This window comes from Loxodonta africana, chromosome 3 (genome assembly GCF_030014295.1).
Source record: "Loxodonta africana isolate mLoxAfr1 chromosome 3, mLoxAfr1.hap2, whole genome shotgun sequence".
NCBI lineage: Eukaryota > Metazoa > Chordata > Mammalia > Proboscidea > Elephantidae > Loxodonta > Loxodonta africana.
In genome coordinates this window covers 7,633,304-7,658,493 of record NC_087344.1, presented here as the reverse complement: position 1 = coordinate 7,658,493, position 25,190 = coordinate 7,633,304, and the positions used below count along the sequence as shown (strand labels likewise).

General features: G+C 58.3%; 1 protein-coding gene across 3 annotated transcripts in view; it reads right to left on the bottom strand.

Annotated features, from left to right (window-relative positions):
* Window positions 1–8,830: 8,830 nt before the first annotated feature.
* Window positions 8,831–25,190, bottom strand: part of KDM4B (lysine demethylase 4B) — a 216,400-nt gene continuing 200,040 nt past the window's right edge. For 2 of the 3 annotated variants that reach the window (XM_064280337.1, XM_064280339.1), the window contains 8 exons: window positions 24,027–24,103; window positions 23,730–23,785; window positions 23,192–23,300; window positions 17,229–17,414; window positions 16,988–17,152; window positions 16,503–16,622; window positions 11,213–11,305; window positions 8,831–9,919 (listed from right to left, as the gene is read on the bottom strand). In XM_064280337.1, coding sequence (XP_064136407.1) covers window positions 9,710–9,919; window positions 11,213–11,305; window positions 16,503–16,622; window positions 16,988–17,152; window positions 17,229–17,414; window positions 23,192–23,300; window positions 23,730–23,785; window positions 24,027–24,103 — 1,016 coding nt within the window. In that variant the 3' untranslated portion in view covers window positions 8,831–9,709. The other variant, XM_064280338.1, reaches the window with a different exon arrangement.

Sequence of the window (25,190 nt, the reverse complement as noted above, 5' to 3'; positions counted from 1 at the left end):
CAGGGTGGACTGTGTCCCTGCCCGGTTCTATGACCCTGGCCCTTCTCAGGGGACCCCGAGGGCCTCAAGGGTCTCCTAACTTCCACGCTCGTCCCCAGCAATAACCCCTCGGCTGATGCTAACGTCTCCTCACTCCCAATCCTCCCGTGGCTCCCTAGTGTCTTAGAACAAAATGAACGAGCCCATTATCAACTCCGCAGCCCGTATGTGATCTGTTCCAGTCTCCTCCTGCCTCCCCTTCTGAGTTATAAAAATGTAGAATAGACACACATACACACACAGAGGAAGGCAGACGCTAAGGAACTCCAAGGAATGGCAGAGAAGGCCAATGTCCCCCAAGGAGCTCCAGGGAGCGGCCAGGGCTACTAACAAGGATGGCCTGTGCCCTAGACCCGATGCCTTGATTTGGACTTCTAGGTGTAAAAACTGAGTCAATAAATCCCTGTTCTTTAAATCCACCTCCTTGTGATAATTTTTTCTGACAGCAGCATTGTGTTGTTGTTAGGTGCCATCGAGTTGGTTCTGACTCATAGCAACGGTATGCACAACAGAACGAAACACTGCCTGGTCCTGCGCCATCCTCACAATTATTATCCTTGAGCCTCCTGTTGCAGCCACTGTGTTGGTCCATCTTGTTGAGGGTAAGAAACCAGAGCAGTAAGCAACTGGCGTTTATTAGGTCTGGGGTGGAAACCCTGGGTGGTGCAAATGGTTAACACATTTGGCTACTAACCAAAAGGTTGGCAGTTGGAGTCCACCCAGGTACCTCAGAAGAAAGGCCTGGCAGTCTACCTCTGAAAAACCAGCCATTGAAAACCCCATGGAGCTCAGTTCCACTCTGCACACGTGGGGTCACCACACGGGGTCGACACAACAGCAATTGGGTTTTGGGTTTTTGTTTGAGCTGCCGCCCGGTCACCAGCCACTTGTGGCCCTTCTCAGGTGAGGGGTGGGAGAAGCGGGTTTTAGCAGAAATCAGTGTGAGAGAAGAACAGCCTGGGCGTGGCCCCTGACCTGGGGTTCGGCTGAGCTGGGTTACTACAGCGAGGTGAAAGTTTGCGTGTCAAAACGGCCTCCTCACTGCTGTGGAATGGTCACGTAATTTTTATTTATTTATTTATTTTATTGTGCTTTAAGTGGAAGTTTACAGTTCAAGGTAGTTTCTTGAAAAAACTTATACACACATGGTTATGTGACCCTAGTTGCTCTCCCTACAATGTGACAGTACCCTCCTCTCCACTCTGTATTTCCCGTGCCCATTCAACCAGCTCCTGTCCCCCTCTGCCTTCTCATCTCGCTTCCGGACAGGAGCTGCCCACGTAGTCTCATGTATCTCTTGAGCTAAGAAGCACGCTCCTCACCAGTATCATTTTATATCTTATAAAAAATCTTATACTCCAGTCTAATCTTTGTCTGAAGAGCTGGCTTCGAGAATGGTTTTAGGGCTAACAGACAGTTTGAGGGCCATGACCTCTGGGGTCCTCCAGTCTCAGTCAGATCATTAAGTCTGGTCTTTTTACGTGAATTTGGGTTCTGCATTCCACTTTTCTCCCACTCCATCAGGGGTTCTCTGTTGTGTTTCCTGTCAAGGTGGTCAGTGGAGGTAGCCGGGCACCATCTAGTTCTTTCTGGTCTCAGGCTGATGGAGTCTCTGGTTTATGTGGCCCTTTTCTGTCTCTTGAGCTGATATTTTCCTTGTGTCTTTGGTGTTCTTCATTCTCCTTTGCTCCAGGTGGGTTGGGACCAATTGATGCATCTTAGATGGCTGCTCACTAGCTTTCAAGACCCCAGATGCCACTCACAAAAGTGGGATGCAGAATGTTTTCTAGGTCATATAATTTTTTAAATAATATGTTTCAAGACAGTTCCAACAAAAGGTTTTTAATCGTATGAAAAGAGGCTCAGCCTCACTCATGAGAGAAATGAGCATTTCAACCATCATCAGTTACCACCTGTCGAACAGACCACAATCTCAGAGCTGGGGGGCAGCTGATGTTGGGGAGATTACAGGAAGTGGGTACTTGCCCCCCTGTGCACTGGAGGTGCACAAACTGTTCGGGGGCGACCTGGCTGCATGAATTAAAATTATACATGTTCTCCCCTGCCCCCAGCAAGTTTTTTTCTAGGGATTTATCCTAGAGAACCCCCCACCCCATCTGTCAGTGTGTTATACCGTGGTGGCTCGTGTGTTGCTGTGATACTGGAAGCTCTGCCACTGGGATTTCGAGTATCAGCAGGGTCACCCATGGAGGACGGGTTTCGGCACAGCTTCCAGACTAAGACTAGGAAGAAAGGCCTGGTGACTGACTTCCAAAAATGAGCCAATGAAAACACTACGGATCACAACAGAACACTGTTTGTGACTGGTGAGAGATGGTGCTGGAAGTTTCTTTGAGCCTGTCCCTCACCCCTGGTTCCACAGCCAGGAGAGGGGAAGGGAATGGGGTGGGGCAGTGGAGTGGGGGGTGGGCATTGCTTGTGGCAGAGCCAGGGGTCTAAGCTTCAGTAGAGCTGGTGGCGCTGAGGTGACTGTGGGTGGAGGCCAGGCCAGGTACTGGGGAGCCATGGGTGGCTTTAAGCAGGGGCAGTTCTGGGAGCCCCACAACCCTGCCTCACCCTGCAGCTTGCGTTGAAGGTTGGCTTGGGGCTTGCTGCAGACTTCCAGAGCTGGCTCAGTTGCCAGACACCTGTCTCACCTGAGGTGGCTTCAGCCCGGACAATATTGCCTGGTGGCCCTGAGGCTCAGACACCCAGACAGGGGCTGCAAAGCCAGGCCACACCCCTCCCCAGCACGTCTCCTCTGTCACCTTCCTCCCCCAGCCCTTAAAGTGTACTCAGAGTATGGGAGGGACCAGCAACAGTGAGTGTTGGGGGGCGGGCAGTCGGGGCCCTGGAGACCATTTCCAAACTCCACGTTTCACACTATGTCTGGGTGTTCAAGTTTCTACAGTCAGGTGGCTGGGGGGCTGGTGGGGGCAGCAGTCAGCCAGGAGGCCCTGTCACCACCCTTGGGAGCTCCTAGGAGAGGCTCAGCTGTCCCCGTCACTGCGGTGGCTGTTGCTGCCTCATCCTACAGCCGTCAACAGGCCTGTGATACTCGCTGTCCCACCTTGCCTCTGCGCCCGCCTGCTGCCTGTCTGCCCATGGCTGCAGATCCTTCTCACGTCCTCCGTTAACAGAGCAAAAGCGTTAAGTCGATTTCATCCACAAATAAAAGTCCCCGGTGCCAGGCCAGGGCTGTGAGGTGTGTCCCCCGGCCTGGCCGAGAGTGGCACTGGCTTCTAAGCCCAACTGCCGGCCAGAAGGGTCTGGGGGAGGTGGCTCGCCGTTGACGGTCACAGGGCTGTGATTCTGTGTCCTGGAGCAGCTGTGCTGGGAAGGGGGCAGACTGGTGGGGAGGTGTTTGAAGGAAAGGGAGGGCGGGGGGGCTTGACGGCAATCAGGAGGAGGTGGCAGGGGCACAGGAAGTGGGGGCCAGGACCCAGGTGTTTAGCACGGCCATAAAAGCCGTGAATTGTGACAACGAGTTAGAACCAGAACAACAGACTGCAGAGGTGAACAGAAGCCAAAAGCTGCAGTCCTTTGCTGCCCTATCCTGAGTTCGAGAGTGAAGCGACAGCCTGCCAAAGGCTTTGACCCCCACCCCCCACAGATGGATAGATGGATGGAGGGGTCCCTGTTCAAAGCCTTCTTTTCCTGCCACGCACTGTAGGTGTGTCTGGCTAATTGCGAGCCTTTGAGAGACAGGGTGGTATGGGCAGTGAGGGACTGCCCCCACAAGGGAACTGTTTATCGCAGATACAGAGAAGGTCTGGAAGCTCCTACCTCCCACTTGCTCCAGCTCCCAAACAAAAAACCCGTTGCCCTCAATTCTGACTTGCGGCAACCCCATGTTTGTCAGAGTAGAACTGAAATTTGTAGGGTTTTATTGGCTATAATCGTAACAGAAGTAAATTGCCAGGGCTTTCTTCCAGTGTTACTTTGTAGATTCAAGCCTCCAAGCTTTAGGTTAGCAGCTAAGCAGTGTTCGTGCCACGGGGACCTTACTTGAGCTCAGGGACTAGCAAATTTTTTTCTGTAAAGGGCCAGGTGATAAAGCCTTGGCTTTGCAGGCCAGATGGCCTCCATGGAGACTACTCAGCTCTGCTGTTGTAGTGTGAGAGCAGCCATGGGCAATATGTAAATGAATGGGCACGGCTGTGTGCCAATAAAACTTTATTTACAAACACAAGTGGAGCGCCAGATGTGGCCCATGGGCTGTATGCTGCCATCTCCTGCTCTAGGAGGACACTGGACTCAACATAACTCATCTCTCTGACACTCTCTCCCTTGAGGGATGGCCATTTGTTTAAATATCTCCTCCTTTGAAGGGTCAAAAAAAAAGTTTTTTTTTTTGAAGGGTCTTCTCTGACATCCTATCTGCCTGCTGATTCTCCCTCTCTGCCCCTATTCTCACCCACGTGTCAAAGTTATATTTATAGCCCTTTATGTCTTCACCATGGAGCCCTGGGTGGTGTAAATGGTTAAGCGCTTGACTACTAACAAAAGGTTGGCAGTTCGAATCCACTCAGAGGTGCCTCAGGATAAAGTCCTGACAATCTGTTTCTGAAAGTTCACAGCCTTGAAAACCCTGTGGAGCAGTTCCACTCCGAACACACGGGTCACCATGAGTCAGGTTTGACCGGATGGCAACTGACTTGGTTTTTCTTTTGGCTATGTCTTCAGAGTCCACTGGCATCCCTAAAGTCCACACTCCAGAGAGCAGTGAACTTGTCCACCGTTCTCTCCACCACCACCCGAGGCCTGGCACCAGGACCTTGCAGGACGAGATGCCTGTCTCCTCCCAAGTGCACAGACCCAGCAGCTCCGCACGGTCGGACAGTTGTGATCCGCTCATCTTCAGTCCAGCCTGGCTTCCGGGCCCCGGCCGCAGCAGGTGATGGTCTGTCTCAAACGGCCAGGTTTACGACGTTCTGTTCTGCAGAGCCAGGGAAACAACAGGCCACCTGCGGCCGCCCGCGGAGCTGGCGTCAGGGAGCCCGGTGCCAGCTGTGGCTCCATTCTCGGCTGAAGGCAGAGCGTGTGTCGGCCCGGGGGAGGCACGGCGGTGGTGACCAGCCTGTGAAGGCCATGACCAGCGTCAGTCACCTTGGGTGGCTGGCCACACTGCAGGCTGACAGCACCAGGCCTGCCCCGTGGCTGCTCTGTGTCCACGTGGGGACAGCTTTCGTGACTCTGGGAGAAAGAGACTACCTTTGTGGAAAGTGGCAGCTGGCCAAGCATCCGGGCCCTGGATGAACATGCTGCTGGCGACGTTTGATTCCACTGGAACTGTCCTGGGCACAGCTGGACTCTGCCCTGGTCAGCACCCCTCCACCCGGCGTTGCTCCCCCATGCAGCCCGATGGGGGCAGGTCCCAGCGATGCTGAAGGACACTGGAGGCAGAGTCCTTCAGGAGGAGACTCCGAGAAGGGCTGAGGGGCGGGAGAAGCCAGGTGAAGATTCAGTCCCATGTGAAGGTGAATTTGAAATCCTCTCTGTGAGGACTGATGAGGGCACCCCGCTGCAGAGGAGAAACCCAGGGAGGGGTAGCCCCATCCAGGGCCACAGGCTGCCTTGCCTCTGTCCCCCAAATTGAATCACCTCGGCAGGCTTCTTCTCAGCTCCTTCCCAGCTGTCCTAGCCCGGGCGCCCACCCAGGGCTCAGTCCCCTTCTGGCCCCCACTTGTACTCCTGGCTCAACCCATGGCTTTAAATAAATCACCTCAACATCTGTCTCTGGCTGGGCCCCTCCTCTGCCCTTCGGCCCCTTCACATGGGGGCCTAGATTCCACAAGGAGCTGCCGGTCTCTCCCAGGCCCCCAGGGGGAGCGCCATCCTCCTAGGTGTTCAGGTGATAACCAACCGTCAGGTCATCCTCCAAGCCAATCTCTCCTCCTCTTGGCCCCTCCCCACACCTAATCTGTCAGCAAATCCCAACAGCTCTGCCTTCAAAATGCAGCCAGATCCACCCACTTCTCCCTCTTCTTCCTCCTCCTGGTCCCGTCGCGTCACGTCATCACCAGCCTGGACCAGTGCCGCCGGCTCCGCCCTGGTCCCCTGGCTCCACGATCGCTCCCCACAGTCTGTTCCCCCCATAGCAGCCAGAGGGCGTCCGGGAGCACCTGAGTCAGGCTCATCCCTCCTCTGCTCACAGCCCTCCAGGGTTCCTACCTCCCTCAGGTAAAACCTCAAGTCCTCCTGCGCAGCTCACAGGGCCCTGCATGACCTGGCCTGTCCCCTCCCTGCCCTCCCGTCCTCTCTCCCCATTGCTCACCCCGCTCCAGCCACACAGGGCTCCTTGCGGTTCCCCCAGCTCACCAGGCACAGACCTGCCTCAGGGCCTTTGCACTGGCTGTTCGCTCTGCCGGAACAAATTTCCCCAATCTCCACAGCCACATCCTCACCCCCTGGAGGTCTCTGCTCAGATGCCCCCTCCCCACTGCACCCTCCCCTGACCACCCTGTCTAAAACAGCCCCCAGCCCTCCCCTCCCTTCTCCCTCGCCGCTGCTTTCTTGTGCTCCCAGGCACATCCCCCAGCCAACACACACACTGTCTCTTCTGGACAGGAAGCGCAGCTCTGTGGGGGGCAGGGCATGTTTTGCTCTGTCCCCGAGCCTCCAACAGAGCCTGGCGTACAGCAGGTGCTTAGTAAATCTCACTGAATGAATGAACCAGAGCACAGACCTCCCCAAGGCCCGCAGGGCCCTGCATGACCTGGCCCCTCCCCTCCTCCTGGCTTACTCCGCTCCGGCCACACGGGCCTCCTCGCTGTTCCTCCAACTCACCAGGCCTGGTCCTGTCTCAGGGTCTTTGTGCGTGCTGTTCCCTCTGCCTGGAACTTTCTTCCTCAGATATTGCAGGACCACCCTGTTTAAGCTGCAAACCCAATCCCAGTCCCAAAACACCCTGGTGCCTTTCCCTGCTTTGTTCTTGCCACTGCTCCCGGCACCAAGAATGCTCACTGAGCTGTCGTCTGCCTCTCCCGTCAGGTGGCCAGCTCCCGGGGTGCCAGGCCAGGCTCACGGCAGGTGCCCGGCCTTGCTCAGTGACACAGTTCATGTGTGCCAGGGTCCGGCCCGGCCCTGGGGAGGTGGGACAGTCTGGGGCCTCCACCTGCCCCCACCTCTAATGACGCCCCCAGGGCTCTGGGTCAGTGGGGTTGGGGGGAAAGCAGGGGGTCGCGGGGGACAGCAGCACGGACCCCGGAATAAGGGACTCAGATGAAAACGAGGGGGCCCAGAGCCCCCACAGAGCCTCAAGAGCAACTCACAGAGGGGATGCACTGTCCCAGCTACCCCCGCCGCCACACACCTGCCTTGGCCCTGCAGAGGTGACGGCTGGACTCCTAGTGGCCCCATGTGACAGAGTAGAGCTGCCCCATGGGGTTTTCTAGGCTGTAATTTTTTTTTATTTAATCTTTACAAGAGCAGATTATCAGGGCTTTCTCCCACAGAGCCACTGGGTGGGTCTGAACTGCCAACCTTTCAGCTGGCAGCTGAGCACTTAACAGTTGCAACACCACGGCTCTGTGAGGTGAGGGGTCTAATGGACTTTGGTTCTGGAACCTTCACCCAGCCCACAGTGCCATTAGCCCGCAGCCAAGAGTGGGGGCTGAGGGGCCACCCCACGCACCAACCCACCCCATTCGTCCGGGAAGCCCTGCACCAGGTCCGAGGGGCCGTGATGCCCATCCAACCTGAGAGCCCCCTGCCCATCCACCACCCGCAGCACTGGGCAGGAAGTGAACTCACGTCCGAGGCCACAGCTCTAACTCCACGGTGCTAGTCTTTAATTCACAGGGGCCCCATTCACAGGGGCCCCAAGCAGGGAGGGGGCAAGATTCATCATGGCATCTGGAATCTGTGTGTGTGGGGGGGTGCAGGAGTGGTTTTTCGTTTGCACACGTAAGACACCATCTTTGTGGGGACAATGTGCATTTCCACTTGCTGTCAGGTAGCCAACCGTCCACGCACCCCTGAAGCCCACGGGGTGGGGAGGGCTGTGGGGTGGGGTGACTCCACTTTCTCCCCTCTTTACAGCATTAACAGCCTTTTTCCACCACAGGGGCATGAGCTGGGGCCCCGCCCGGGGGCTGATGCATGCACAGGGGACCTGCTGTGTGACCCCAGGCTTCCCGCTGCCCACTCAGGGCTCCCCGCCCCTCTCCCATAGCTTTACACTCGCTCCCGGTTTCTGAAATCCTTCTGTCGGGTCTGGCAACCGTTAGAACATTCTTCTAAAAAAATGTTTATTTTTCACACAAGCACATTCCCCCTTCCATCGCCCCAGGGACAGCAGGGCGGAGAGGTCCCGCTGACGTGGGGCGGGGATGGGAGTCGTGGTCCTCCCGTGGCCTCGGAGAGCGCTTTCTGCCTGGCCTGGCCATCAAGGATGTTTCTTCTGTCATAAATTCAGCCTACACCTGGGGAGGCCGGCTCCCCTCATGTGGAAAGCACTCCCCAACCCCGTCTCTCAGACACACCGTCCACACATCACAGAGAGCCCCCACACTGGACACCAGAGCTGAGGGTGCCTGGGCGGTGAACCGAGGTGGCCAAGGACAGGCCTTGTCTAGGAGCGGACGGAAGGACTGGACCCACGGCCGCCCCACCAGCCAGGCAACCCCTGCCCTAGAAGCACCCACACCCGTGGAGGAGCCAGGCACACACCGGGGGCCCCTCCCCAAGAGGCCTCTCAGAAGTGCCCTGGGGCGCTGCAGACACTTCACCTGGAAAGCAGCTCTCCCGCAGGACGGCCTCACGAAGGGAAGAAGCAGAGGAGCGAGCAAACGGGAAGAGAAAGTGTTTATTTTGCAAAGGCGTGAGCAACGGGGCGGAGGCCCGCGGGCCGAGCACACAGGGCTGGCCACCAAAGTGCCTGGTGGCCTCCTCTGACCAGGTGGGGGGACGCACTGGGCAGCCGTGGGCGGAGCAAAGTCTGGAGCTCGGGCGAAGCCGGAATGAGACCGTGTGGGCGCTGGGGACCATGTCCTGCCTGCCCACCTGGCCCACCTGGCCCCTGACAATCACAGAGCCACCCGGCACTGCCCAGCCGCACCCCCCGCCTGCCCGCCTGCCGGCAAACGATAGTTTAAAATAACAAACGAAAACCAAGGAGATGCCGCTGTCGCCCTTTGCGGATCCCAGTTCTGAGAAAAAGAACGTTTCTGGTTTGTGTGTTTTGTTTTTTAAAGCCACAAATCTTAGAAAACAACTTTGGGGTTTTTTTTTTCTTTTCTCTGTGTTCCATTTTATCTCGTCCTTTTTTTTTTTTTTTTTTTTTAACAATAGCATTTATAGAAAGAACTTCACAAAGGTGATCTATGTACAGGGTCACAATTCCGAGTCGCTCAGTAGGCAACGTGGTAGCACCTTTTCCAAGAGCTTTTCATGGGTTCAGGATCTGAGGAGTTGAGGTGGGCGGTGCAGCCCTGGCCGCCCCCGAGCCAGCTGGCCCTGCTCCCTGAGTCTGGCCGCGTCTGCCCTGTCGCTGTTGGTTGCGCAGAGAGGGCCCGCGCGGGAGGTGGCCCCTGGGGCCAGGAGGGAGGCGAAGCCAGGGTTCCCGGCGAGCAGGTGCGGGGCCGCAGCCTCCTTCCTGGGGACTGGGCAGCCATGCTGGGCTGAGAGGTCACGGATGAATGGACACCAGTGGGCGCTCTAGAATGCTCTAGAACGGGGCTCCAGGCCGGCCCTGTGCCTGCAGCAGGCTCTCCATGAAGACCAGGTAGTCCAGGCTCCGGGCCGTGTCCTCAGTGGCGGCAGCAGAGGTGGAGGTGGTGGTGGTGGTGGTACGTGGGGCGCCCACCCGTGGACGCTTGGCAGCCTTTACCTCCTCTCCTGAGAAGACGCTGTCCTGGGGCGCCCCCGTGCTGACCGACTGCGGGGATCAGAGAGCACAGGGTTAGCAGGGGGCAGGCTGAGCATGGTGGGGCTTGGGGCCACTGTCCCTCAGTGAGTGACCTTCTGAGAGCAGGTTAGCTGGCTGCTGGGGGCCCTGGTCCTGCCCCTCTTGGCAGACGGGGAGGGAGAGTGACCCCACACCTGCCACTGGCTCCCCGGGAGGGGCGGATGGACAGGCCACTCACTTCCTGGGGGACAAGGAGTCCAGGAGGCAGAGCAGGTGTGAGGGTCCCCAGGGGAGCTTCCCAGTGACCCCACCTCCTCTTCCCTCCACCTGCCTGCCACACCCTGAGGCTGGATTAGAACGACAGAAGCAAACAGGTAGCCAGTGGCATCACCAGGAGGTTGCGGGGTGTGCGGATCGCACGGGGGGGGAGACACTGGGGGGGCGGGAGAGTGACACCAAAATGACTGCCTATAAAGTTTTTTTGCAGTGCTCCAGCAGAAGTTTATTGTTTTTTATAAAAATATTCCCATAGTTAGTTGTGCCAACAAAAACATTTTTATAAGCCCAGCTCGTACGTATCAATATACCTGCAGGTATCAACACCCCTACAGGGTCATCGTGAGTCGGAATCAACTCGGCAGCAGTGGGTCTTTTGGGGGTGATGTGCTCTGGTCAGGGCTGTCGTTATTACTCAATAACAACGATCCTTTTAATCACCTGGTCTCATCTGCACGTGCTACCAGCACCGCTGCCGTTTTCATAGTCGCGGGTTTTGTCAAATGTTCTGGTGTTTAACTACAACGTTGTGGTAGTCAGCACGGCACGGTGACACCAACCCTAGTGACACCACCACAAGTAACAGTGGTGGGAAGAAGCCAGCACTCCCCCTCCGCCCTGGACGCCCTGTCCCCTTAAAAAGGGGTGCACACCGGGACAGCGGTCTTGAAGCCGCAAACTGTGGTGCCTGGGCTGCACCCTGGAACGCGCAGCCGGCTTCCAAAGGGCTCAGAGGCCTCGTGGCGGCTCCTCCTGCTCTGGGCCCCGCTGTGTAAGAAGGGCGTGGGTGCGGCCCCCTCCGGACACCTGGACAGGCCCCTCCCTCAGAGCTGGCTCCCCTGAGCATCCTCAGCACCCCTTCCTGCCTGGAGTGGGGCAACGGGTGGAGAGAGGAGAGCTGTGCAGCTGGGGGAGGCTCGGAAGGCGCAGTCAGTGTGGGTGAAATGTGACTCGGGAGCCCACTTCCTGAGGCCCCGGAGAAAGCTTCCCGGCACCGCAGCTCCCAGCCCCCAGCCCCACACCGCAGCCGGCCCTGTGGCCACTCACCAGCCGTGACCTGACCCTCTTCGGCAGCTCTTCCTCCAGGGTATAGATGTCACTGCGCTTCACAGTCAGCTGGGAGCCATCTTCAAACTCCACCTGCGAGGGGGATGTTGTTCTCAGGGCTTGTCCGTGCCAGAGTCCTGCCCTGTGCTTGGGCCTCACCGCCCACGATGCTTGCCCCAAGCCCACAGAAATCAAGACCAGCCTGAGATGCTGGATCCAGCTATGCCTGAAGCTAGCCTTTGTCTGAACCTTGGCAGTCACTTCCTGTGAAAGTCCTGCCCAATGAGTGGCTTGGGAGAGTCAGGGTTTAATGGAGGCCCAGTGGGTCAGGCACTCTACGGCTCAGCAGGCCTGGGTGAGCTGTCCCACTGCTCTAGCCCAGCACCCCTCCACCCGGCTGGACAACACTCAGCCCACGCTCTCAGAAGCTCCAGAGCAGCTGGAGACTCTAGGTGCAGGCCTGGGGTGCTGACTCTAAGGATTCTGAGTGCTGGTGAGAGAGAGGTCACAGGAGTCTCTGGGCAGCCTGATGCCGCCATCTGGGACCCCATTCCTCTGGTCTTTCCGTCCAACTTGTCCAGAACGATGACAGACACATGAAGAGGCGGATGCTGGAGGCTGCTGCGGCCCTGGGCAGGAATGGAATGGGTGAGGAGGTGGGAGGCCTGGTTTGCGACTCCTGGCTTGGATGGGTGGTCACCCTCGGCCACCCTTTGTGGCAGACGAGGAGCTTGCGGGGCTGTGGATGGCCCGGGGTGCTGTGTGGCCCAAAGGGAAGAGGGCCCACCCAGGGCCTGTCCAGTGGGAAGAATCAGGGCGGGGGGTGGGGTCCCCTCATCTGAACCCCTGGTCCCCTCAGAAAGCAGTAGCCATGGACAAGGATGGCCGGCCAGTCAGGTCCAGGCGGCTGGTAGGACCTCCACCAGGCTCCATTGTGGGAGGGTGGAGTCCCGGAGCCATTGACTGGGTGTGCCAATGGGGTGCTGCACCCGGCCAGGCCTCTCCCTCACTTCTGGCAGGCACTGCACATGGTGATTCTATCACCCCAGAAAAGCAGGCTCCCTCCCGGGAGGAAAAAGAGAGTTCCAGAAACCCGGGAAACTAGCTCAGGTTTCTAGGTCAGAAAGACCAGGGAGACCCGCTCTGGATCCTCTGTAGGAAGAGAAGAGGCTTGATGAAGGGCCAGCGCCGACCATCACGGCCCGCCCCGTGGTGCTCAGGAAAACAGCCCGTGGCCAAACCCCTGGGGGGAATGTGGCGCAGAGTCACACCGCTTTCCTGGCTGCGGGTCTCTCCCCAGAACCCAGACTGGCGCTTTGAACCTCCAAGGGTGGGGTTTTTACGCCGCATTTAAACAAACATTTTGAGGTAACAGAGGCTCACGCGCAGTTGCGAGGGGTAACGCGGGAAGAGCTCCAGCGCCCTGTACCAGGCTCCCCCGATGGCAACATCACACACAGCATTCCCTCCCGTGTTTGGGGGTCACACTTGGGGGCACACTTGGCGCGGGCTCTGGAAGCCATGGAGTGTGAGGATCTCATGACATCAACACCCTAGGGACTTCTAGAGGAGAGCCTGTCCGTGTGGTCCTCTGTGGGCATCGGGGGGTGAGTAGGTGAGGAACCTCCTGGAACCCTACTGTCGACTGGACCAAGCCCAGGCCAGTGTGGGGTCAGCAGCCTCCTCCTGAGCGCCCAAGTGACCAGCTCTCCCCAGGCTCCCTCTCTGGGTCACGTGGGCGTGTGCCACATGGCTTCAGGGCTGCCTCCATCAGGCACAATGGTGTGCCCTGGGATTGTAAGGCACAGAGGCCCCACCACCACCTCACAGGCATCCTGCCGGCCACCACCACCGTTTTCATTTCCAGAATCATTACCAGTTCTTTCATAACCGCCCGTGCTTGACTTAATAACCCCCCGCCCCCATTTCAGGGATGTAATCTCCCACAACTCCCAGCACCTTGAAGATATTAAATAATCCTGTGTTCAAGCTGTGTGGTGACTGCTTCTATTAGCTCTGTTTCCTCGCAGGGGGAGCTCTTCCTGTTGCTGGCCATCCTAAGGGGTCTCGTGACGTGAGAGAGTTCTCTGGAGAAGGCCCACCCGAGAGGTGGCAACTTTCTGCTCCCCAGCCAGGGCACCTGACAGCTTCCGTCTGTTTCTTTAAGGGACCCACCAGGAGCTTCCTTTCTCATTTCCAAGCACGACTATTAGTTTATTTACATCTGCTCTATCATCCTCACACGTTTCCCGACAGAGGAAGAGATACCAGCACTTGCTTGGCCTGACTTCTCGAAGGAACTTTCCACGCCCCTTTTGGTGACCCTGGCCTGGACATGGACCCCTGGCCTCTGAGGGGACTACCCCAACTGTCCAATCCACAATATCTTCACTCAGAGAGATGCCCTGCCATCCTGAAGCCCTTCTCTCCAAGGCAGGCCTCCCCAGGAAAGGAGAAGTATTTGGTCGTTCATGCCTCGGTCACTGCTCACTGGGGGCTCTTTTAATCAGACTGCTTCCCAGTGGGAGGTCTCTGAGGTGAAACTGGGAAATTCCATGGAGCCGGGCCTCATCACTGTGGATCCCAGACACAGTTTGTCATGATATTCTATCCCCGCACAGAAAAGACAAGCAACGGGTTGGTGTTTGTTTGCAAAGGCTCACGGGGACGGGTACAGCAGACAGCACCGAGGACGGGTACAGCGCACAGCACCGAGAACGTGCAGTGAGCACCGATGCTGTCTGAAGCCGTGAAGGCCTATTTTCCTTTGAACGGAACGGATCACGGCGATGGAGCCGGCCTTACCGTCCCCAGTGAGACTGGGTGTTGTTGTCGGTGCTGTTGAGTCAGTTTTCGACTCATAGAGACTCCATGTGACAGAGCAGAACTGCTCCATAGAGTTTTCCTAGGCTGTAATCTCTACCGGGAGGGGCCCTGGTGGCTAAGTGGTTAAAGCACTGGGCTGTTAACCAGAAGGTCGGTGGTTTGAACCCACCAGCTGCTCTGCGGGAGAAAGATGTGGCAGTCTGCTTCTGTAAAGCCTTAGAAACCCTATGGGGCAGTTCTACTCTGTGCTCTATGAGCTGTTACCCACTCAGTGGCAAAGGGTTTGGTTTTTAAAAATCTTTACGGGAGTGCCCATCACCCTGTGGAACACTAGGTGGCTTCAAACCACCAGCCTTTCAGTTAGCAGTGAGTGCTTAACCACTGCACCACCAGGGCTCCTACAAGACTCAAGAGCAGTTCATTCTATTCCCATGGGGTGCTCTCCTCCACTCCCAGCTCAGCCCTTTCCAGCTATAATGGGGAGCTGTGACGGGGATATGGCTGGAAGGGGCTATCCAGCCAGCGGAAACCTCCCCACCCCGCCCCCATCAGCCAGGACTAGTCCACTCCTGGAGGCCAGGCTGTTCCCAGTGGGTCCCAAATGCCAAGCAATACAAATCCTGGGTGGAATCCACCTACCAAAGGCAGGCATGGAATCCGGGGGCTCGGGGAGGGAGGTAAGGGACCAGCAGGATTCCAGGGTGCAAGGGAAGCAGGGCCGCGACTGGGTTACAAATCTCTCCTGCCAGGGTCTGGGCTGGGTGCTTTCCTGCTACCACCCATGGGCCCGGGCTGTCCTGAAGTGGGGGGAGAGGTGGAGAGCCGAGCCGGCAGACTGGCCGCGGCAGGTACTGCCCTCCACCCTCCCTTTCCTGGCCCACTGCCCCGTGTGTTGGGGGGTGCAAATTAACGCTGCCCCTGCACTGAGCAAAACACAATCCTACTGGCTGCGGGGCAGTGGATCCCAACTCATGCTGAGCCCCTGGGTGTCAGAGCAGAACTGGGCTTCATAGGGTTCTCATTGGCTGATTTTTCTCAAGTAGATCGCCAGGCATTCCAGAACTGTTTGCACCTCCCGGGACCCCAGGGCTGTGGGCGCCTCCCCAGTGGCAGGGCCGAGCAGCGACAGTAATGTCCGGACCATCTGTGGTCAGGATCTCCCAGGCAGGCGCCTTCATCAGCCAGCTCACGCACTGCTGATGGCCTGGAAGCCTGCGGCCCTGGTATCCTGGATGTGGGGCAAAGCCACATTCTCAGGGGGACAGGTGAGGTTGGAGGTTCCTGCTGGGGCAACCAGCTGCAACAGGCCAGGGTGGAAAACACAAGCCACAGATGGTACAGGCCCAGGGGGCACCAGACTCCAGTGCTCCTGTGACCCTAAGGTAGTGCAGAGCTATGGTTGCCATTGTTGGGTGCCGTCGATCAATTCCAACTCAGTGACCCCATGTGACACGGCATAACTGCCCTGTAGAGTTTCCTAGGCTGTGATCTTTACAAGAAGAGACTGCCAGGTCTTTTTCCAGGGGAGCTGCCAGTGGATTTAAACTGCCAACCTTTTGGTCAGTGGCCGTGTGCTTAACCGTTGCACCACCAGGGTTCCCTCAAAGCTGTAGCACTGCCTCCTGACCGTGGCCTTGGCACAGCTGTGGGGTCGCTCCTTCTCTCCTTCACTTTCACCTTAAAGGGCTAAATTCAAAGACCACAAAGAAACGGGCTGGGACGGCTGCCCAGAGGACATGGGGTGAGGGAGGCAGCTGAGGTCGGGACGGCTCTGTCGACCTGCTGTGTGATCTCGGGGACTCTGAGCACTCCTCTGAACCTTCATTCCCCACCCCCCAATAAGGGCAGCAGGAGAACAACAGATGTGACAGAGAAGAGGGACACAGCCAACCTAGGGAAGATGCAGGGAAAGAACGTAGCCACCAGCTGCTGTTGAGTTGACTACCGACGCATAGCGCCCCCTGTGTGTCAGAGCAGAACTGCCCCACAGGGTTTCAACTGTCAATTTTTCGGAAGTAGACCGCCAGGCCTTTCTTCCAAAGTGCCTCTGGATGGCTCGAACAGCCAATGTTTCTGTTAGCAGCCGAGTGTGTTCACCGTTTGCGTGACCAGGGCCTTCAAGATGTGGGTGACTTTTCTAAAATTCCACATTTTAAAATAATTTCTCTATCAAGTGTGATTCCCCCAATTGGGAAAGAAACCCACAACCACCTTTACTTTTTTTAAATATCAGAAGACAACCCTAAAGAGAAAAATATCACACAGCCGAGGTCCCTTCCAGCATAAGTAGGTAACTACCCCAATTTCAGAATTGGGGGACAAGCAGAGGCCCCACCCCGTGCCCCAACCTCAGCATGAGCCCTGGGGCTTTGGTCAATTCAATAAAAACAGCAGTTGCCCGCCTAGGATCCTCACCCCTCTGGGTATCTGTGGAAACAGGGCTGTTACGGCCTCAAGGGCTCACCTGATAGACATGGCTGGTTGCCGAGGAGATGAACTTGGCTTTGTAGATGTTGCCGTCTGCCCACCGCAGCTCCACCACCTCACCCTCGGGAGGGGGCCCCAGGCGGACGCAGTCTCTACTCTACAGACACGGAACAGTGAGGTGAGGCCTCCCATTTCCCTAACCAGGTTACAGCCTCCCCACTGCCTAAGCACCGACGCACAAATGGAGGGAAGTGCTGTTTATAGAGTCCTGCTTGAAGTCATACTGTAAGCTGACAACAAAAGAGGACTGGAGTCCCCAGCAGTTTGCCTTGCTGCAAGCTGGGGAGGACTGCAGAAACAGAGAGCTTCCCCCACCTAGGCCAGTCCACCGGGACGGGCCCCCTCCCCACCCTGTCCCACCCTCAGAGAAACGGCCCCTCCCTCCCCGCCCTGCCTCCTGAAGGGACAGGCCCCTCCCTGCCCCTCCGGCCCCCTCTGCCTCCCAGCCCCCTCCCAGCTCACGGTGATGCTCTCTGGGTACAGATTGTCGCTGTAGGACCCGTCGTCGAAGTTCACTTCGTACAAGGTCTGCGTGGCGGCACCGATGACACGGCAGCGGTAGTAAAGCCCATTGCGGTTCTTGGTGATGACCATCTGGCCCAAGGTCACGGCCCGCAGGGACTGGACCTGGGAAGGCGGAGGGCGGCCTTCAGAGGGGCCGGCGAGGGTGGGCGGGCAGGCGGGGGCGCGGGCTGTCACTCACCGTGTGGGCTCCCGTCTTGTGCTTGAAGCAGGTGATGGAGACCACGTAGGGCCAGTCGTCCGGCTCCATGAGGACGCCAGCGGCGTGGGCGCAGGTCACATGGAAGGATGTGGAGCAGTGCTCGTAGGAGCACTGGATGCAGGCGCCCGACACCCGCTTCATACGCTTTCGGCAGTACACGCACTTCTGTGGGAACAGGCAGCAGTGGGGGCGCTGTGCGGGGACGCTGCCCCAGCCGGGAGCCCCTACTGGGCCCCCAGACTGTCCCCTAGGAACGACCCGAACACCTAGCACTGTCCCCTGGGAACGACCCCCAGACCCGGCACTGCCTCCTAGGAACGACCCCCAGACCCGGCACTCTCTCCTAGGAACGACCCCCAGACCCGGCACTGCCTCCTAGGAACGACCCCCAGACCCGGCACTGTCTCCTAGGAACGACCCCCAGACCCGGCACTCTCTCCTAGGAACGACCCCCAGACGCGGCACTCTCTCCTAGGAACGACCCCCAGACCCGGCACTGTCTCCTAGGAATGACCCCCAGACCCGGCACTGTCTCCTAGGAACGACCCCCAGACCCGGCACTCTCTCCTAGGAACGACCCCCAGACGCGGCACTGTCTCCTAGGAACGACCCCCAGACCCGGCACTGTCTCCTAGGAACGACCCCCAGACCCGGCACTCTCTCCTAGGAACGACCCCCAGACGCGGCACTGTCTCCTAGGAATGACCCCCAGACCCGGCACTGTCTCCTAGGAACGACACCCTACACCCAGCACTGTCTCTTAAAAATGACCCCCCAAGATGTGGCACTGTCTCCTAGAAAGCCCCCAGACCCGGCACTGTCCCCCCTAGGAACGACCCCCCAGACCCGGCACTGTCTCCTAGGAATGACCCCCAGAGCTGGCACTGTCTCCTAGGAATGAGACGGGGGGCTCTGGACTGCCTGGAGGCCCAGACCCTTCACGCCCTCGCACTGCCAGCCTCAGAAGAGCACTCTAGGAAAAGCACACACTGGCCCTGGGCAAGGCAGACCCCATCATCCCTCCACCGAGGCCCTCTAGGCTCCCCTCTCCCCCAGCTGCATGGAGCATGTGAAGCTTCACCTGGGCTCCCCTCCACTGACCCCTCTGCCTAACTGCCTTGGACAGGTGCCAGAGACCCAGCCATGACGAAGGAAGCCCTGACACACTAAGCATGCGTGAACCTTCACCATACCATGCTTGCGGGAGACGGCAGACAGAAAAGGCCACATCATGTGGGATTCCGCCTTTGAAATGTCCAGAGCAGGCCAACCCAGAGAGACAGAAAGTCAATCAGTGGGAGCCCTGGCCGTGCAGTGGTTAAACGCTTGGCTGCTAACCGAAAGGTCAGTGGTTGGAATCCCCCAGCCGCTGCTCAGTAGAAAGATGTGGCAGTCTGCTTCCAGAAAAATTACAGCCTTGGAAGCCCTATGGGGCAGTTCTATTCTGTCCTACAGGATTGCTCTGTTGGAACTGACTCGACGGCAATGGATTTTGTTTGCTTTTTAGGGACTAGGAAAGACTTCTGGTGGAGCAGTGGTTAAGCACACGCTGCTAACCAAAACATGGGTGGTTTGAAATCACCCAACAGTGCCACGGAAGAAAGGCCCGGCAATCTGTTCCATAAAGATTAAAGGCTAGGAAACCCTACAGGGCGGTTCTACTCTGTCACACGGGGTGGCGATTGGTTGGAATTGACTCAGTGACACCCAGCAACATCAGAGGCTGGGAGAGGAGGAAATGAGGAGTGACTGCTAATGTGCACGGGGCTTCTTTCGGGGGTGATGAGAATGTTCTGGAAGTAGGTGGTGGTGAGGACTGCATAACCCTGTGAATGTACTAAAAATCACCCAACTGTTCACTTTAGAACAGCTAAAACGGTGAATTTTATGTCATGTCAATTTTATCTCAAAAAAATAAGGCACTCAAGAGCAATTACAGCAGGTGAGACTCCCACCTGGGCCCCTGCCCCTCTCTGCCCGGTGTCAGCACCCAGGTGCAGGGCAGAAGCCCTGAGGAGCTGTTGGCAGTGGCCTCACCACAGGCCCTCCCAGTTGGCTGGCAGCCGCCAGGCCCTGGGCCCTGCTGCTCGTCATCCTGAGCATTTAATAAGCGGCCGTTATCACTCCATAAACCGTGTTCAAAAGCCAGATAAGCACAGCAGCAAAGGGCGCTGCAGGAACGTGGCGCCTGAGGCCGATCGAAGGCAATGCGAGCTCATTATTAAACTGTCAATACCTAATTCTCTCACGGCAGGGACGGCGCTGATGTACAACAGGCCCCACGCAGCTGAGCGGAGAGATGGCGTTAACCCTCACCGACGGGGCTCCCAGGGAGCTTGGCAAGGCCGCCTCACTCCGAGGCCAAAAGGTACCTGAGACAGGGTGGTGGGCGCAGGCAACAGAGGAGGAACCATGGGAGGGTGGGGGAGGACCCATGGGGAGGTGCAGGGGAAGACATCCAGAAGCTTCCAGGAACTTTCAGAGACACCCAGGAGAAACCTGAGACCCTGTTGAGAGTAACCATCCACAGCCCATGTCCATGTCCATGTCCGTGGGCACAGACCATGTCCACCCCGTGGGCTGGCAGCTCAACATCTGAGTGTCTACGTCTTGAAGAACGCGAGCCAGGCCCTCTGTCATGGTCTGTCGGGGGCCAGCACCCAGCACACAGGGCAGCGTGGGCCTCCACTGCAGTCACTCACAGCCATCTCTGCTGACGAGGGGCCGATGGGAGGCCGAGAGGTGGGGCGTCCGTGGCTGTAGGGGTGCATTCACGTAGGCCGGGAGCGGGGTCAGCTGCTCATGGCTCCCCATGTGAGTTGAATCATGTCCTGGCATCCCGGACTGAAGGATCTGAACACACTGCCCAGTGAGGCCATGGGGGCTGTGTCTGCCCCAGAGCTCCTGGGCCCGTGTGGCCCGCATCTACCAGCTGGTCCTTCTGTCAGCCCTTGTGGGGCAGGACTGGGCGGGTCTCCAGGAGAGTCTGGTTCCCAGGTTCTGGCCTCAGTCTCCTTGAGGGCACCCGACCTGTCAGAGGCCGGAGGGCAGCGGCGTCTGTGCAGAGCATGGTCTGGGAGGAAGCTGAGGGCCCTCCACCGGCGGGGACTGCAGACTCGCCACATGTGGGCACCATGTCTGCTGCCTTCTGCAGCCTGGGCACGACGGCTGCTGCCAATCTGCTTGGGAACACACCCTGGTGCCCGAGGGGAGCAGGAGACTCTTTCTCTCTCTCTGGAGCCTGACATGAGGGGACCCTTAACCACACAGCAGGGCCAAGTGGGAAGGGGGGACCAGTCACCCCCCAGGTGTGTCCTCCTGCCCCATGGGGCCATGTTGCACCCAAGCTGATCTCAGTCCCCACCCAGGCCTCATCGTTCCTCCAGAAAGCTTCTGGCATGCTCCCACCAACTGCCAGGAACCATTCCAGCCTGGTGTGGTGGGTGATCCCATCTGCCACCAACCTGGTTCGGCTGGGGGCTGACCCTAGCTCACATCTGACCCGCCAGAACACCCTGGCGCCCAGAGCTGGTGGCCCCTGTGGCCCCAGACAGCGTGGGTGCCGGGCAGGCAGGAGTTAAGTGCCTGCTTCCTTGTGTGGCTCCATTAAGCAGTGCAAGTGGGCCTCCTGTAAAAGGATTTTTAATTCATCGTTACAAGTGCTGGTAATGAAGAGGCTGTGTGCGCAGATGTCAGATGACCCATAAAGCGTGGGGGAGACTTATCGCCAGCGCTGCACCATCACTCCACCTGAGTAATGGCGCCTTTTATACCACGTCAGGGGCGAGCTGCCCTGCCACACAAGCTGTGGGCTCTGAGCGCAGTACCCCAGCCCCTGTTCCTGAGCCCATGGGCACGGCACCACTGCATGGGGAGCCCGGGCTCTGTGGTGGGGGGGCTCCCTCCTCATCGGACCTCCCCATCAGGCCCTGGCGCTGCCCTGTGCCACTTGGTGGTCCTGGCTGAGGCCCACTCCCAGGGTGACACGAGATGGCCAAGAGGCTCAAGAGGACGCACCCTCATCCACTGCCATTGCCTCAGCGGTGATGCCCCCAACAAGGTGGCTTGCCCGCATATGCGCAGGGTCTGAGCCCCACGCAGGCACCTGGGTCTCCCTCGTCTCTCTTTGGGCCATGTCCCCGCCTGGTGGGAGGCCTGGTCTCAGGAACAGTTAAGCATAGTTGCAGGTGGCTGTGGGGAGGTCCCAGAGGCCTCAGGTGGTGGGCAGCCAGAGGGGGGCCACCAAGCCCGGGCCAGAGGAGCTGCTTCCTCTGAGCCCCGGCTCCTCGCCTCCAGAGTAGGCCAAGTCCCGGTGCGCCCAATGGGCAGTGTAGATCGAACGCAACGTTGTCAGGGCAGGTGACTGGAGCCCAGGCAAAGAGGCTGCAGTGACGAGCCCAGGGCTGCCACCAATGCTCAGGTGGTACAGTGAGCACTCACTGCGGCCAGTAAGGCAGGGACTGCTGCCTCCCACTCACAGAGGGGGGGTAAGGGCAGGGAGGCCGAGGGGTCTGCCAGCACTGAGCTCACTGTCGATGCTCGTGGGCTCCGAGGTACCACAGGGGGCCCCCAGTAGGCGGGCCAGACACCATGACCGGGGATGGCATGCACTCTTTAAAGGGGGGGGCCTCGTGCACGCCGAGGGGAAGTCCCGTGACCTGAGTCCATCCATGTGGTCACACCGGCTCAAGCTCCATGGTGCAGCGTCCAACAAAGGAGGGGGCGAGCGGAATGTATGGCTACCTGCCGTCACACAGAGAAGGTGGGGCCGGAACCCACTGCTCTAAGGTGCAAAGAGCACCTGCAGAGAGGTGTGTGAGGAACCAGGAAACCCGCTGCCTGGGAGGCGGCTGGGGTTCACGGGGTACCTTTGCATCTTCTGACTGTGCACCGCATGTCTGTGTGACCCGTTCCAAAACAAACGTATGCTAAAACTAATGCTATATGCAGAACAGGGCCTCAGGATTGGTGGGAGACTCATTAACAACCTGCGTCATGCAGATGACACAACCTTGCTTGCTGAAAGTGAAGAGGACTTGAAACACTTACTGATGAAGATCAAAGACCACAGCCTTTAGTATGGCTTGCACCTCAACATAAAGAAAACAAAAATCCTCACAACTGGACCAATGAGCAACATCATGATAAACGGAGAAAAGACTGGAGTTGTCAAGGATTTCATTTTACTTGGATCCACAATCAACAGCCATGGAAGCAGCAGTGGAGAAATCAAACGACGCATTGCACTGGGAAAATCTGCTGCAAAAGACCTCTTTAAAGTGTTAAAAAGCAAAGACGTCACCTTGAAGACTAAGGTGCACCTGACCCAAGCCATGGTGTTTTTAATCGCCTCACAGGCATGCAAAAGCTGGACAATGAATAAGGAAGACCAAAGAATTGACATGTTTGAATCATGGTGTTGTCAAAGAATACTGAACATACCACGGACTGCCAAAGGAATGAACAAACGTCTTGGAAGAAGTACAACCAGAATGCTCCTTAGAAGCAAGGGTGGCGAAATTACGTCTCACACACTTTGGACGTGTTATCAGGAGGGATCAGTCCCTGGAGAAGGACATCATGATTGGTAGACGGTCATCAAAAAAGAGGAAGACCCTCAACAAAATGGACTGACACAGTGGCTGCAACAATGGGCTCAAGTGTAACAACAATTGTGAGGATGACGCGGGACCGGGCAGTGTTTTGTTCTGTTGTACGTAGGGTCGCTAGGAGTTGGAACTGACAGGATGGCACCTAACAACAACAAAACTAACAACCCATCTCGTCTGCTTCCTCGCTGTGACCCTTGGCATTTTGGCCCAGGATGGAGGAGCCAGGAGCTCCCTGCCTGGCCCCAGTTGGGCACGCAGATCCATCTCAAACGCACATGGCAGGCCCCAGCCCACACCTGAGGAATGTCCTGGGGAAGGAGAGACACTCACCAGCTTCCACCGCTGCTCGGGGATGGCACTGATGTCCACAGGGTGGCGCTCCATCACGTTCAGGAACCGGGCCTCAGGGACCGCGATGGCGCAGATCACGTGGATCCACCTGGAAGGGGAGGGAGGGGCGCCCAGGTCCTCACGGGTGCGCCTCCTCAGGACACTCAGTCCAGCACCCAGCACAGCCGGTGGCCAGGCCAGCAGCAGGGGGGCAGAGGTGAGGGCAGGACACTTAGATAGTCCGTGCAGGACGATGCACCCACCTTGCCCCTGTGGTAGGATTAAACAGTGAGGCCTGTGCTTAAGGGACTGTCTCTCAGTGCAGGCACTCATCGTCGCTCCTCATCCTTGCCCACCCCACCCACACATGGGACAGCTGCGTGGAGGTGACAGCTGACAATTGCTGACTCTCTCATTGTCCCCAGCCTCTCACCACCACCCAGGGATGGGGAGGCTCAGAGCTCAGGGTGCCAGCCAGGGCCACACCCCTGGTGAGAGCTGAGCCAGGACTCTGCCGGGGCACAGGCGGCTCACTCACCTCCTGTCGGTGGTCATCTGCAGTGCTCCACCCCGGAGGTTGCACAGACAGCACTCCTGCAGGACCAGACATGGCATGAGGGGCCCACAGAGTGCCCCCAATGCCTGGGGCCGGCCGCCCACCACACGAGCCCCAGGTCACACTGCCGTGAGGGGTTGGGCAGAGTCCCTCCAATCCCTGAGGCCAACCACCCACCACAGCAGCCCCGGACATCCCGTGGGGTCGGGGTTGGGCCAGTCCCGTTCCCAATGGGTGGCAGCTTTTCAGAACCGCCCCCCACCATAGGGCAAAAGTTACCGCAGTCCAGGCGTGGGCTGTGCACCGGGAACACGTCCAGCCTTCACTGACCAGCTCGGGGCGGATGCCGTAGCAACCTGGAAGACCGGGTGCTGAGATGCAGGGCGGCACGGGGCCATACCATACGCAATGCTGCGGCCTTCCGGAGCCGGCCCAGTGTCGCAGGCGTGCTCTCGCCACCCGCTTTCCTCCACGCAGGCCACTGCGCACCGGCCGTGGGGAGGGCAGTCTGGGGCGCGGGCCTGGAATGGCTCATTTGGAAGCGGGATACAAGGGGACAAAGGAGGGCCCCTGCCGAGTCACGCGCTCAGCCAGGGCGGCACCTCAGCTCCCCAAAGAGGATGGCCCCACTCAGCTGAGCTAGAAGGGCCATGTTCTGGGCACTCAGCTGTGGGCCACGGAGGAAGGTCTGGGCTGGGCTCCGAGCGGCCACAGGGCATTGCCGCGCAGACCTGGGCCACGCTCTGTGCAGAACTGTGCTGCTGAGAATACAGACCGGAGATCGCGAAGGTGGTCTACTGAAGAGCGCGGCTCTGGGTTAAGGACATGGGGAGAGAGCACTGAGAAGGGGCGGGTACGGGCGGGTTCTGCCTCACTCAAGGCCACTGCCCACCAGACAGGGGGCTCTGAGAGTGGGAGGGGGCTCTGTTGGCAGGGGGTGGGCAGAGCTGGGTTTCCAGAAGTCCTGCAGTGTGGGTCGGCCCTGACTGAGGAAGTGTGGAGGCACCCCGGGTGCCCAGAGGCCAAGCTGAACAACATGAGGAAGGGGAAGGGGGCTGGCAGAGAGGGTCCCTGTACTGTCCCTTGGGTGCACCCAGCCAAGTTTGCCATAAGGGGGGGCTGCCCCCTAACGGCAATCCTCAACGGAGACGTGTGTGCCAAGCCAAGTGGGGCCGAACTTGCCGCCTACAAGGCTGAAATCAAGTTGTTTTGCTGTCTGGGCAGCTGTGACCTTAGGCCTCCCAAGGTCAGTCAGTGAGTGCTCACTGCTCACCTGGCCTGTCCCCTCCCACCTGGCCACACCAGCCTTGGTGGGGCTGCACCTCACACCCAGGCCAGCAGAGTGACAGCTCCCAGCAGACAGGCAGAATTACTGCTTAGGCCACCGAAGGGGAGGTGGCAGACAGAGATCTATCGCTGCCTCCCTCAGCAGGAGCACGCAAA